Source organism: Asparagus officinalis, chromosome 7 (assembly GCF_001876935.1).
Source record: "Asparagus officinalis chromosome 7, Aspof.V1, whole genome shotgun sequence".
Lineage (NCBI taxonomy): Eukaryota > Viridiplantae > Streptophyta > Magnoliopsida > Asparagales > Asparagaceae > Asparagus > Asparagus officinalis.
The window spans coordinates 2,883,105-2,897,373 of NC_033800.1; the positions used below are offsets into that span (position 1 = coordinate 2,883,105).

The window sequence follows — 14,269 nt, forward strand, 5'->3', positions numbered from 1 at the left end:
GAGGGTCAGAACTAGAAGGTCGAATCGACTTTCCCTTATCAGCCATGTTAATTATGACTTCTGGAAGTTCGTCATTATGAATAGCCGGTCGCTTCTTACGGAGACGTTTTGGTCTGGACTTAGCTATTCCATTGGAGCTCCTCTCGAATACCGAGAGCCTCTGCGGAGCGGTCTTGGGGCAGCTACACGCTGATAATACTGCCCTGATAAGTTCGACGCACGGGCAGTGAGATTTTGTTTCTCGGGTATATCTCTTCCGAGACTTGTTCATACCCCCAGCCCGATAGTACAACTCATCGGTCAGATGACCAGAGCAACCTATCGTGTGTTGACATGACTCCCCTGGTATAACGTTGTCATCGTCAGATGAATACGTTTCTTTCAGGGGAGTTGCCGCTTTATTAGCATTCTCAAGAGTCACATGTTTAGAACTACACTTTTGGGAGCGCAGGATCTCAACAGGCTCTTGGTTTTGGATAAACACCCCCAGGCGGGTAGAAATTGGAGTTTTCCCTTCATGAGAAGGCTTGAAATTGTTACGAGGGCGTGTGCGACCCCCAGCTCGACGAATCGCTCGGGGTTCAGTCACCGGACCCAAGCATTCTTCGATCAGAACTTTGCCTCGATCCTCGTGCAAAGGACTCAGGCGATTGACTATCCTCACCTTGAAATGGGACAAGTCTGCACTGTCCCGGTGCTCCGTCGGAGGTGCGGAACTCATAGGGATCGACGAAACAGGTTCAGAACATCTTCTGCCTTGACTCTGGCGCGGGTCAGATTTAAGTGACCGACGGGTTGGAGGGTCGGATTCAAGTGACCCGCGATTTGGAAGGTCAAATCCAAGCGACCCGCGAAGTGGAGGTCGGATCCAAGTGACCCGCAAAGTGGAGGGTCGGATCCAAGTGACCTGTGTAGACTGTCTAAAAATCACAATGGATAGCTGAGTCTCCATCGAACACTGATGATGGAAGTTACAATCTGACGACAAGGGTTGGGGATGAGAGATTTGTCGAACCAACTTCTAATAGTTCAACCTTACCATTAGTTGAAGAAGTTGGCGACGAAGGCGCGGGGACTTGATCATCCCCAGAGGTTCTAGCCGAACAAGCACCCTGAGCTTCGGCGATCTTCGATTTGGAAGCCATTTTCTTCTTCAGGCCCATGGCAACCGTGGCAAGGAAGACGAAGACAGACGAAGTATTCGGGAACGGATCTTTTCCTCCGTTGAAGCGCTGGAGAAGATGAACAGGAGCTCTGTTAAGAAACTGAGTAAAAAAGGAGAAAAGTCGAATGACCTTTTGATTTGACCTCAGTGGTCTATTTATAAACAGCTGTAGCTGTCAAATCGAAACGAGATTTTAGGTAAAATCTCACCTGAAACGTGATTCTCGCGTTTTCAAATGAAGGGGAGGAGGGGTTTTTCAACTACCAAACGCACCCTCACGGTCAAACAGTCGAACGCATGATTTAGACATGCGTTCTGATGACTGCACTCACATAAATAACACCTTCAAAGGGGTTAATATTCCAAGCAATAATCAGACTGCTGAGATCATTCTACCCTAGACAAGCTGATCGAGAAGAGTCTTTCGAAGCTGTCCTCCTGACTAAGCTGGGGATGAAAGTCTGTTCATACAAGCTGAAGTCTAAAGCCATTGTTGATGAATCAAACAAGAAGGAGGATGTCGACAAAATTTGCCTAAAACCCTGAGATGCTCTACTCAGTCTACGATGGAATACATTTAATCAGCAAAGTTTTGGGATCCAAAGTATTCCGAAAATTCGTCCCAGTCAACCGCGAACTTTCGAAAACTTTGGAGGGGGTTCTGTAGGCTGTCTAAAAATCACAATGGATAGCTGAGTCTCCATCGAACACTGATGATGGAAGTTACAATCTGACGACTTCCAGAAGGCTACAATTCGAAGATTTTCACATGTCAAAGAGTTAAAGCAAAGATTACAAAACGACAGTCTTTAGCAATACTCTGACAGAAAGGATTACAAATCGACGATCTCTTCAAACCAAGACGTGGAAGTCCTCCCCGCGTACCATCATCAAGACACTACACCGATTCAATCACCTACGCCGCTTCAACAGCTATAAACACGAATGCAGCTTCTTATGTGAGATGATTGATCTTGATGGCTGCGACAACAACATGACTAATATTATATTAGCAACCATTAGAGGTACTGATGAGCAGTGTAATGATATTCGACACACTCAGTGGAGATCATGACCTGCAGTTGATAGAGCGTTATTGAGATGCCTCAATTGTCACAAATGGCCTGAATAAGACCTTCTTTACTGGTCATTGGTGTTGTCCATATATAAAGACAGAGAAATCTAATCAACAGCTCGAACGCAGCTCCAATCGCTGCCAAGCACAGCTCGAACGCAGCTCCAATTGCTGCCAAGCACAGCTCGAACGCAGCTCCATCGCTGCCCAACGCAGCTCCAATCGCTGCCAAGCACAGCTCGAACGCAGCTCCAATCGCTGCCAAGTACAGCTCGAACGCAGCTCCAATCGCTGCCAAGCACAGCTCGAACGCAGCTCCAATCGCTGCCAAGCACAGCTCGAACGCAGCTCCAATCGCTGCCAAGCACATCTCGAACGCAGCTCCATCGCTGCCCAACGCAGCTTATCAATCGCTACCCAACGCAGTTTATCAATCGTTGCCCAACGCAGCTTATCCATCGCTGCCCAACGCAGCTTATCAATCGCTGCCCAACGCAGCCCGTCAGTCGCTGCCAAACGCAGCTCAATCACCGCCAGAACGCAGGTCAAGGTTCTGACTCATTCAAACGTGATCGTAACAACTTCGAAGCTGTTCTTCACCCACGATTTGAGGAGTGGCTTTAGTGGGTTGTTACACCCGACTAATGGGGTAACTAAACCCCCATTTAGGCGCGGATTATGGGGGCAGTTACACCCCTAATCCCCCTATAAATAGCAACAAACTCAACAGAGTAAAAGATCTCTTTTTGGATTGGGGGGATTTTTGATAATCAGATCAAGAGAGATTTCTTTTCATTAATCGGAGGGGGATCTTTCGATCAAATCTTCCAGAATCAGAAAAAGGAGGATTGACTCCTTACACAGTCTGGGAAATCAACAAACGGAGGATCTCTAAACCATCGATATTTGGCTTATTAACTGAATTATTTTTGGTTCGAACAACTCTGTCATTAGAGTTTATTACTTGTTCTGAGTCACAAAACTCGACAAGAGTTATCAACCGGCCAAGACAGTTGTTCCAGTGAGGATAGATATTCGGATCGTCAACGAGAAGCAAACTCGACGCAAGCATTCGAGGGAGGCATCTCATCGCTACCAAGAAGAGCCCAGAATTAAACAAAGGAGAGAATCTAGATCATTCTCTTCTCTTTTGTAAACGGAAATCCAATTGTAATTGAGAATGGAGAGAGTTGTAAACATTCTTTTTCTAAGCAGTTAGAGAGAATAAAATCAAACGCAATTCTTTCCTTATATTCTTTTTATTACAAAATTTCCCACAAACAAAAGATGGCGACTCTGCTCGGGACGAGCTTCTCTGACGAAGAGGTGGTGGCGCAATCCGACGTTCACCTCACTGGAACAACCGTGGAAACCTTGGTCGTGGAATTTGACCAAGCCAAATACGAGGAGGCTCTCTCTTCCGGATCGCTCAGCCCTAAGGCTAGGCGAGATGCTTGTAAGAGCTCTAAAGAAGTCTTAACTGCTGTTGAGACGCCAAAGAAAGTCCTCTCCTTTGGCCAAAGCCTCAAGCTCGCTCTGCAAACCGAAGATCACACGCCTATGTCGACACAGCGTGTACTTGGTTGTAAAAGGCCTATAACAGATATAGGCACAATCAACGCCGGTGTTGCTGATACTAAGGCTTTGAAACAAGCCAAGAAAAACGCTGCTCGACGACGAAGAAGGTCCATCCGACGAGCACACCTCCGAGAAAATCAATCCCGAGTCCAACGCAAGGATTGCGTCCCCGAAGATCTGCCTAAGCATTGCGAACGCACACTTCGAGGTAATGAATCCAATTACAGCGTTTTGGCGGGTCGGATTGGAGTGACCTGCAAATTGGCGGGTCGGATTGAAGTGACCTGCGCGCCGGCGGGTCGGATTCAAGTGACCCGCGATTCTCGATCTTTTCGGCCGCCGTTTTGGATTTTGGCCTCCAAGTTTGATGCAGTCTTGGTTGTTTCTTAGCTATGTCCTTCTTCTGCATCTTTTGTGCTTTTTGCACAAGAATTCGCATGCGCGCAAGCGCGCGGCGCTTTTGAATTCGCTCCTCCAGAGTTGAACGGATCTTTTTGATTTGGATCCAATCATTTGCTATTGGTTTGGAGGGGAGGACATTTGTCCGCTGTTGGGGTGCTTGGCGTTGCCTAATTTTCAGATCCGCCTCGTAACGGATCCCGTCAATTGACTCCAAGGCTCTAGCGAGTTGACGCGCACAGCGTTGGCGCTGTCTTTGACGAGCTCTCTTCGATAAAATGGGCGCGCCTTCTGTACTCACGGAAGGACGTTGCAAGGTTCAGCTACCGTAACAACGGGGGCGTTGATCTTCCTTCGCTTGCGAGAGGCGGAGGATCTGGAGGAGGAGGACGACAGATATTCCTCGAACTTCAATTAGTCAAACTCGTATTCGACCACTTCTTCAACCGGGATGCAGATCCGAGGTTGCAACACGACAGCTCCGGCAGCGAAGCTGTTGGCTCCCACTATGGTCGCCAGTTTGTTTGCGTCGAAAGTTAATGTATTCATTGCGGTATTCATTACAACTTCAATCGTTACAATGAAAACAAAAAAAGATTGTCTTTTTATAAGACTTTTACACAATGAAAACAAAAGTTTACAACTCTCGTCAAAACAAACGCAGAGATCGTTTATCGGTCTTCTGCTTGCGTGGGATCTTTGCCTGTGCCGGGGTTTATCCGTGGACCGCCTTAGATCTGGATCCGGTTGATGGAAAATTCGGCAGAGCTTCGCCTTCGCCGAGGAAGTATTTGATTTGAAGCGCTGAAATCGACCAAGCGAAATCAGGGCTCTTCTCGAGATTAAGACCAAGCCTAATCTCAAGGGACGGACGGGAACGGGCGTCGGATCTCTCGAACTCTCCTTCTTTATGCCGAAGAACTCGCCAAGATCTGTCAACCCTCGCTGAAATTCGTGCTCCTTTGACTCCACAATCCGGCAGCACCTCCTCGTCTTGATAATCAATCGCCCCCGCTGAAAGGAGGCCCTAGGCTTGTATTTATAGGACTTCGGAAGCGGTTATTTGAATGAGAACAAGTGATTTGGCCTTATCTTTAGTTAATAACAGCCTAACCACATTTGTAGATGATATCAAGTCAGTTGGGAACCTCTGGAACTGAAAAATCCCGAGAAAACCGTCAAAAAACCGAACATGGGTTGAAGTAGCGCGCGGGGGCAAGTCTGACCCGCGCTTGCGCGGGTCGGATGGATCCGACCTGCGCGGGCGCGGGTCGGACTTGGCCGACCCGCGCGGGCGCGGGTCGACGCGGTCCGACCCGCGCGGACGCGGTGTTTCGAATTTTTGCTGAGCTCTGGTGTTTTCTGGTCTTTCCGGGACTTGTATTTTCTACCGTTTTGCGTAATTGATTGTCTTGTTGACTTGTACGCTTCGTTACGGAATTGACCGTCGAACGCGTGTTGATTCGCGTGTTGATCGACGTGCACGAACTGATTGTCACGCGCGTGTTGATCGACGCGCATGAACTGATTGACGCGCGCATGTTGATTGACGCATGCGAGCTGATTGGCGCGCACGAGCTGACTGTCGAGCGTGTAGGTCACTTGATTCGCCGTTTTGCTTCAGGCGCTTGTCGGCGTCAGATAATCCTCTTAGACTCGGATAATGATGTTCGTTGTCTTCTCTATGTCTCAAGCTGTGTACGGACACCTATAGGCATTTTTTGACGCCTACACTCCCACCTCCAGGGGAGCCCACCGAGACACCCCGACGACCCCGACAACCTCCTCCCACCTCCGGCAAGCCCGGACAGCGGCGAAAAGCTCCAAACAGTAAAGAACAAACCCGAATGGTGAGAAATTGCACTGCAGAAAACTACAGTTTTGTGCCAACTTCGCACGCACTTTTCGATCACCTCCAATCTCCGTTTCCGCCGATTTCTTCTTTGTTGACTAGCCCTACATGTTGCCTATCACCTCCAATTTGTATCACGCTCTAACTCAGTCTCTATCTCTCTCGGTAACGTCCGAAATATCGCTCGACGGTAGCAGCGAGCAGAAAATAGCAGCATCGTGCCGACTTCGCGCGCGTTTTTCGGCCACCTCCGGTCTCCGTTTTTACCACCGTCTTCGCCGGTGTGTAGCCCTTTTATATTATCTATCACACGGTATCTTTCTTTTACTTGGGCTCATTTTCTATCTCTCGTTATATTGCTTCGAATATTGTTAGTTCTAACTTGCCCAACTAGCTAGAACTAACATGGGACGGGCTAGAACTAACATGGAGAAAGTTAGAACTAATATGGGGCAAGTTAGAACTAACATGAGGCAAGTTAGAACTAACATGGAACGAGCCAGAACTAACATGGGGCGAATTAGAACTAACGTGAGGCAAATTAGAACTAACATGGGGCAAGTTAGAACTAACTTGAAAGCCCAAGAGCCTAGAACTAAGATGAATTAGAACTAGAACTAGCTAGAACTAACATGGGACGTGCTAGAACTAACATGGGGCGAGTTAGAACTAACATGGAGCAAATTAGAACTAACTTGAGAGCCCAAGAACCTAGAACTAACTTGAGAAAAAGCTCCTCCCACCTCCGGCGGAGCCCACCGAGACACCCCGACGACTCCGACAACCTCCTCCCACCTCCGGCAAGCCCGGACAACGGCAAAAAGCTCCGAACTGCGAAGAACAAACCCGAACGGCGGGAAATTGCACTGCAGAAAACTACAGTTTTGTGCCGACTTCGCACGCACTTTCCAATCACCTCCAATCTTCGTTTCCGCTGATTTCTTCTTTGTTGACTAGCCCTACATGTTGTCTATCACCTCCAATTTGTATCACGCTCTAACTCAGTCTCTATCTCTCTCGGTAACGTCCGAAACATCGATCGACGGTAGCAGCGAGCAGAAAATAGCAGCGTCGTGCCGACTTCGCGCGCGTTTTCCGGCCACCTCCGGTCTCTGTTTTCACCATCGTCTTCGCTGGTGTGTAGCCCGTTATATTGTCTATCACACGGTATCTTCCTTTCACTTGGGCTCATTTTCTATCTCTCGTTATATCGCTTCGAATATTATTAGTTCTAACTTGGCCAACTTGCTAGAACTAACATGGGACGGACTAGAACTAACATGGGACGGGCTAGAACTAACATGGGAAAAGTTAGAACTAACATGGGGCAAGTTAGAACTAACATGGAGCAAGTTAGAACTAACATGGGGCGGGCTAGAACTAACATGGGGCGAATTAGAACTAACATGAGGCAAATTAGAACTAACATGAGAGCCCAAGAGCCTAGAACTAAGATGAATTAGAGCTAGAACTAGCTAGAAGTTACACGGGGCGTGCTAGAACTAACATAGGGCGTGTTAGAACTAACATGTGGCAAATTAGAACTAACTCGAGAGCCTAAGAACCTAGAACTAACTTGAGAAAAAGCTCCTCCCACATCCGGCGGAGCCCACCGAGACACCCCGACGACCCCGACAACCTCCTCCCACCTCCGACAAGCCTGGACAACGGCGAAAAGCTCCAAACAGCGAAGAACAAACCCGAACGGCGAGAAATTGCACTGCAGAAAACTGTAGTTTTGTGCCGACTTCGCACGCATTTTTCGATCACCTCCAATTTCCGTTTCCGCCGATTTCTTCTTTGTTGACTAGCCCTACATGTTGCCTATCACCTCCAATTTGTACCATGCTCTAACTCGGTCTCTATCTCTCTCGGTAACGTCCGAAACATCGCTCGACGGCAGCAGCGAGCAGAAAATAGCAGCGCCGTACCGACTTCGCGCGCGTTTTCCGGCCGCCTCCGGTCTCCGTTTTCACCACCGTCTTCGCCGGTGTGTAGCCCTTTATATTGTCTATCACACGGTATCTTCCTTTCACTTGGGCTCATTTTCTATCTCTCGTTATATCGCTTCGAATATTGTTAGTTCTAACTTGCTCAACTAGCTAGAACTAACATATGGAGATGAGAGTGCTGAGTTTGAGGGATTGAAGAGATGAGATAATGTTATTTTGGAAATTTTAGCTTAGCTGGCCTGTAATAATTGCTAAAAAGGGGCTGCAGTACAAAGTGTCACACTTCAAGGGGCTGAATCACATGGGGGAAACTAAGAGGGGCTGCAGCACATGAAATTTTTATTTTTGGGGTCTGGACACATTTTTCCCTTGATACAGAAGCCAACATTTGTTATTGAATCGCGTTTCGCACACCAGAATTTCAAGAAAGATATTCACCAAGTAGCCAAACAAAGAGATGCATCTAAATATTTTCTCTAGGATTGTTTGGAGGGAAACTTGGAAGAAGAAAATTGAGAATTGAATTTGTTTTATTCTCTTTGACAGACTCAGAAAAAGAATTAATCACAATTCTCTCGATAAAATTTCTCTCTAACAGACTTAGAAAAAGAAATTACAATCTTTTTATATCGGTTTCCCGATTTACAAAAGAGAAAATGGTCGACGGAGATCTTCCCCTTTGTTTAACCTTGGTTCTTCTTGGTGTCGATGAGATGCCTCCCTTGAAACTCACGTCGAGTTTGCTTCTCGTTGACGATCCGAACACCTCGCTTCACTTGAACGGTATCTTCTCCTCACGATTTGACGCTGTGAAGAACTTGCAAAGCAAGTTTAAAATTAACTCTTAACGAGTTTAGGAACTCAGAGCGAGTTTAAACTCTTGTAAAAGAGTTGATTTGAACCGAAGTCAGTTATAGCCAAGAACGAGCTCCTCGTTGTTGAAGTTGACGATGATCTCCGTTGAGGAATAATGTCGATCCCTTCAGGCCGTTTCTGATCCTAAAAATTCCAACCCCTAACTCGGTTGAGTTTACTCTTATTTATAAGGGATTAAAGGGATGTAACCGCCCCTTAAATCACTCCTAAGTGGGGTGTAACCGTCACAAATCGTGAGAAACGGTTTCGGAACCGTTCAACTCATGTTTAAACAAGTCAAACGTCTTGATTTGCGTTCTGGGCATGAACTGCGTTTGTGGGCTTAAGCTGCGTATGCGTCTGTGATTGTGGCGTGTTCGCGATGGTAAACGCAGCGCCTGGAAGCTGCTTTGGTACTTTGTTTAGCGGCTGAAAACACTGTGTCTGTGTTGTGTTTGAGTTGCATTGATAGCTGAGAATGCAGTAATTGTATTGCTTTGACTCTAGGACGCAATCACTTGTGTTTCACCTCTGAGATGTAGGGATGAGTTATGCGTCTTGGATTGAAGAGATCGTTGACTTGTAATCTCTTTTGTCAGAGCGTCGCGACGATCGTTGTTTTGCAATTTTTGCTTTAGTTATTTGAAATGTGAGAGTTGTTAAATTGCAACTCTTATTATTGGTTGTGAAGACCATTGAACAGAGCTTTCATCGGTTGTCGTGAAGGTCGTCGATTTGTAACATTCATCGATCTACGTGAAAGTCTTTAAATTGTAGCATTCTGGAAGTCGTTGAATTGTAACTCTTCTTGTTAATGTTTGATGGGGATAAGCTATCTGTTATGATTTTTTTGACAACCTACAATGATACTCTCACAAAACAATCTTCCGAAGGCCATGCCCTGATAGAACAACCAGCAGTATATGGTACAAGTACAATTTTGCAAAAACCAAGGCGGAGATACTGCTGATAGAAGAACAAGTACATGCTAAAGTCACCAGCAAAGGTGGAAATACTGCTATAGCCCTACATTTTGCATGTTGATATGAACAATAGATTTTGGAGCTCAAAAGTAAATGGCATAATCAAACAAAGATACCCGTAACGGAAGCATAACCCACAATCACTTGGATCGGTGAACATTATCAAGCCAAAGGAAAGAGAAACGACTGCTGCATTTGAAATTCACAATGAATTCATGAGGCAACCTTAATGATAGAATTTTGAAGATCTACACCTTATATGATGTGTTAAAAAGCTAAGGAGATGTCCTTTTATATCACCCATGTGACAGTTGGGCTCAAATAATAATCATCTGAATCTGGCAAAGTTCCGAAACACACGTGGTACCTACTTCAACAGCCCTACGGCTAGACACAAGTTCTTTTTCTTTTCTTTTTTTTCTTTTTTTTTTCCTTGTGTGTCTCGATTTAAGTAATATTTCGGTCATTTCAACATACCATCATCAGAATGAATGATGTTCATCATTTCGACTATTAACAAAGTTGTTAGATAGTATTGACGATACCACAATTCATATATAAACATGTTTCACTTACACCACTTAAGTCAATAAACAAAACCTTGAAACCTTTTGAACACTCGAGCAACAGAATTTGTATTTTGCAATGCCAACGGCTTCGATCATTAAAACTAAAGTGAATGTAGCGTTCTTCACTGGACAGAGTAATAATACACAACACAGAGTAGACAAATAGAGTCAAACTGAGGCAAGCAGCCAAAACATGACAACAGAAGACATGGCAATGAACAGCCACGTAATGAAAGCCAGGACAATGGAGATCTCATACATACCGCATGCAATCTGAGTATATGTCCTGCAGAAATCTACATCCCTTATAAACAGAACTGTCACACCTGCAGAAGAGCATGCTGCAGCAAGCGACAGAGTTGCTGTTACCTGGAATGGATAAAGTGCTTCAATGACCACAAAAGAGGGAAAGTATAACCAAATATAATGATGCATTGTCACTGAAAAAATAAATAACTCCAATGGCCAGATTATGTAAGTCGTAATTATTTGCTTTCCTAATAAAACTCAAATCTCTCTCGTTGAAATCAAGCCACTTCCCCTCGTATCAGTTTCAACAATTTTGGTGATTCTAAAATGTTAGTCGGTTAGCTGGAATCAAGTTGCAGTCTTAGAAGCGTAAGTGTTGGATAACATGCATCTTATAAACTTTTACCTCCGTCGTCATTTCCCCCCTTATCAGGTGCTTAGTAGGATACTTACATGCCCTATGCATGCAAGACTGTGTGTCTTCTTTTTTTCTGTGGTTTTTTTTTTTTAATGGGCCTAGATTAAGAAAGTTCTACTCCAATCAAGCTATAAGAAAAGGGAATTGCAGCACAAGGAGAAATACAGATCAGGATCATGTAGCTTAAGTATAAGAAAGTCAATTTAACCACAAGAAAGGGAGTCACATACAACTTACAAGCAATGCAGGAATGTGATTCAGAAAAGTTAGCATGGTCTTGATTATAAGAGAAGAAACATGAACATTACCACACAAATGATACTTAGGCATGCAAGTATGCCCGATCAATAAAAAAGTCAGCCAACTCTCTGAATAAAAAGTAAAGAATTTAACATAATTACCCAGTCCCCAACCACGAACAAACTCACTAAAACAGGATTGTGAAGATCTCTCTTTATCCTTAGAGCGTAGACATCAAGACAGGCGAGACCCAAACTCCATAATACTTGTAGTCCCATGGAAGCAATCAAGTAGCTGCATGTACAAGACACTATTTTAGCATGCAATAGTACTATGCATATATTTCATACAATATGGAAACTCAAGTCATGGTCAACTTTTCTTAATAGATGAGAAAAGTAAGACCACTGTCAGGCTGAACAGTGTAGCCCTCTTGTTGCTTTAGCATGCTACTTGGCTTAATCATATAGAGAAAATAGGGAAATATTAATAGGTATATTGATGGATGCAAATAGTGATGTCTACCACTAGTTCTGGCTTTGAAGACGATCAGCGGGAGGTTTTTAAAACACCTCATTGTGAAACATAAGACAAATGCATGGTTTGGGATTTGACAGTTTCATATGAGGAACTAAATCAAGTTTCGTGCAGAAAGTCCTATCTTGATTTCATTCATACTGTGCAATTTGCTTCAAATCAATGGCATTCTTGGTTCTGATGGCTTTTCTCCACCATCTAGCAAGATCATTAACTCCTGTTGCTATTTTAATTCAACTATGTTTCCCAACACAAGAAGATGGATTGAGATGTAGGTAAATTCTCTAGTTGAATAGACCCAAGAAGAGCACCAAATTGGAAATACCGGATCAATGTTGAGGGCAAGTTGTATGTCCAATGCCATTCAGCAATCCACGTGACACTTCAATATCACAGGATTATCAACAAAAATTACAAAATAATGCGGGTTTTATGCAATTATCAATATGGTTCCTCCTTAGTCCTTTTTCATTTTCTATTATTGATTTCAAAACGCATGTTCTTCCTCATGCTAAAAGCGGGCATGAATTTATACTTCTTGGAGAGACTTCCTCTGGAAATAATTTTACGCAATAGGGTCCCCAAAGTTTTCTTCTGCCTTCACAGGTTAATCAGTCTTAACAGCAGCAGTGATCCCTTGAAGAGGGTTTTTTTTTTTTTTTTTTTTTTTTTTTTTGCCCCAGTAAAAACCTCAGAATTTAGCATCTGTTCTTATTAGATTGCCTAATTCATCCTAAACGTGCCAGCTCACACCTCTTTCATGGTATACATACAGTTCCCTCTAACAAATTTATAGAAGCATTGGCTAATGAGCTCCATGAACACATTCTTCTTTTACACTGCCCTCGTTTATTTTAAAAAAACTCTTTCTGCTAACATCACCAAGATGAAATTTTGATGATACCGCTGCTTTGCCCCTTCCGGATTCCCAAAATTATCCCTACCCAGATCAAAGCTACCTCACAATCCAAACCAAGAACGCTAGAAACCGAAACAAGAAGAAAACTTTAGAAGCGGAAGAGGGGAATTCCTGTTACCAGAACGCAGTATAGTTGGAAAACCCTAGAGCAGACACCATGACCCCAATCGAAGCCCCAGCGAAGAGACATTGCCCCAATCTCAGCGCCAATCCGCTCACTGTCCCAGGGCTCCCCACCAAAACCTTCATCCCCTTCTTCGAGAAACCCTAATTTCTCCCGGGTTGGAGATTCAGTGCTCTCTGCAATGTCAAAGGGGGGGAGGTTGGTGAGTGAAACCCTAGGAATTAGAATTCTCTAGTAATGATTTTTGATTTCTTGTGAGGAGCAAGGTCGTGTTTGGTGGATTGATCGCTTTAGGAGTTTTATTAAGGAAAAAAATATTAAATAAATTAAAAAAATAAGGGTCCATTTACATGCATACCCCTTACATCATCATGGGTATTTTGTTTACAAGACTATGGACCATCAATCATCAATTTTGAAGAAAATTACCCTCCGTGTAATCAATTGTCAGCTTTGATAAACTAATTTATAATCATAATGTAAACTTTATCAATAAAATAGTCAAACTTTTAGCACCGTCTTGATGATTTGTTGATTCAAGGGCTATTTTTTAACAAAGACGATGATTTGAAGGGTAATTTTGTAAATATTAAGATATAAAAATATTTTTGTAAATATCTATAATTTAAGAGGTATATATGAAAATAACCCAAAAAATTAACGAAAAGAGGAAAATGGGTCCCTTTGTTACGAAAGAAAAGGAATGAGAAGGACTCGAGAGGCTTGGTGGTCCCGCTTCCGACACGGTAAAAGTCTCGTCTCGGAGTATTATACTCACCCCGTTTTATTTGGTTCTCTACTGCCGATGACTTCAAAATAAATGAGAGTGAGTCGTGGTTTTCCAAAATAAGGAGGGTAATTATCATGCTTTACCATCTTTTTTTATTTCTACGCCTTCTTTGTGTTCTTTTTCTTCTTTACGATAGGCATTGGCCCTCCAAGTTAATGATGAAGCCAAGAATTTGCGAAGTTAATAATATAATAATCACTCTTTATTCACTTAGGTACCCCTAAATTCTAATAGTAAAAAATTTGATACGAGGCCACAATTTGATAAATAAATAAGCTCTTAAGATATTCATTCTGTTAATGAGGTGACCACTCACATCTAGTATTTCTACTCCAATATCTCAGCGAAACTCGAGTCGAGCAAATTATAAAATCGTGCATTATTGTTGGCTATTGTTGTTAATTCTAAGCAAGCAAATGAGGATCTTTTTTTTCTGTTAATTAATGCTAAAAAATGCTCTTCATCTCCTCAAAAACCATGGTCTACTCATATCTTAGTATGAGAAGCCATTCGCCTAGCCAGGGTCCATTTTCTCAAGTTTTCTCAAGTTACGGCTACGGTCAA

General features: G+C 43.8%; 1 protein-coding gene across 2 annotated transcripts; it reads right to left on the reverse strand.

Moving 5' to 3' along the window:
* Positions 10,390–13,198, reverse strand: LOC109850001 (CASP-like protein 5B3). Of its 2 annotated transcripts, none has more exons than XM_020419898.1 (3): positions 12,910–13,198; positions 11,524–11,629; positions 10,390–10,797 (listed from the first exon to the last, which is right to left on the reverse strand). In XM_020419898.1, exons 1-3 carry the CDS (start codon positions 13,038–13,040, stop codon positions 10,597–10,599), a joined length of 438 nt encoding a protein of 145 aa, XP_020275487.1. In that variant the 5' UTR covers positions 13,041–13,198; the 3' UTR covers positions 10,390–10,596. The 2 variants fall into 2 exon arrangements, with proteins under 2 accessions (XP_020275487.1, XP_020275486.1); XM_020419897.1 differs by having other exon boundaries at positions 11,497–11,629; positions 12,910–13,196.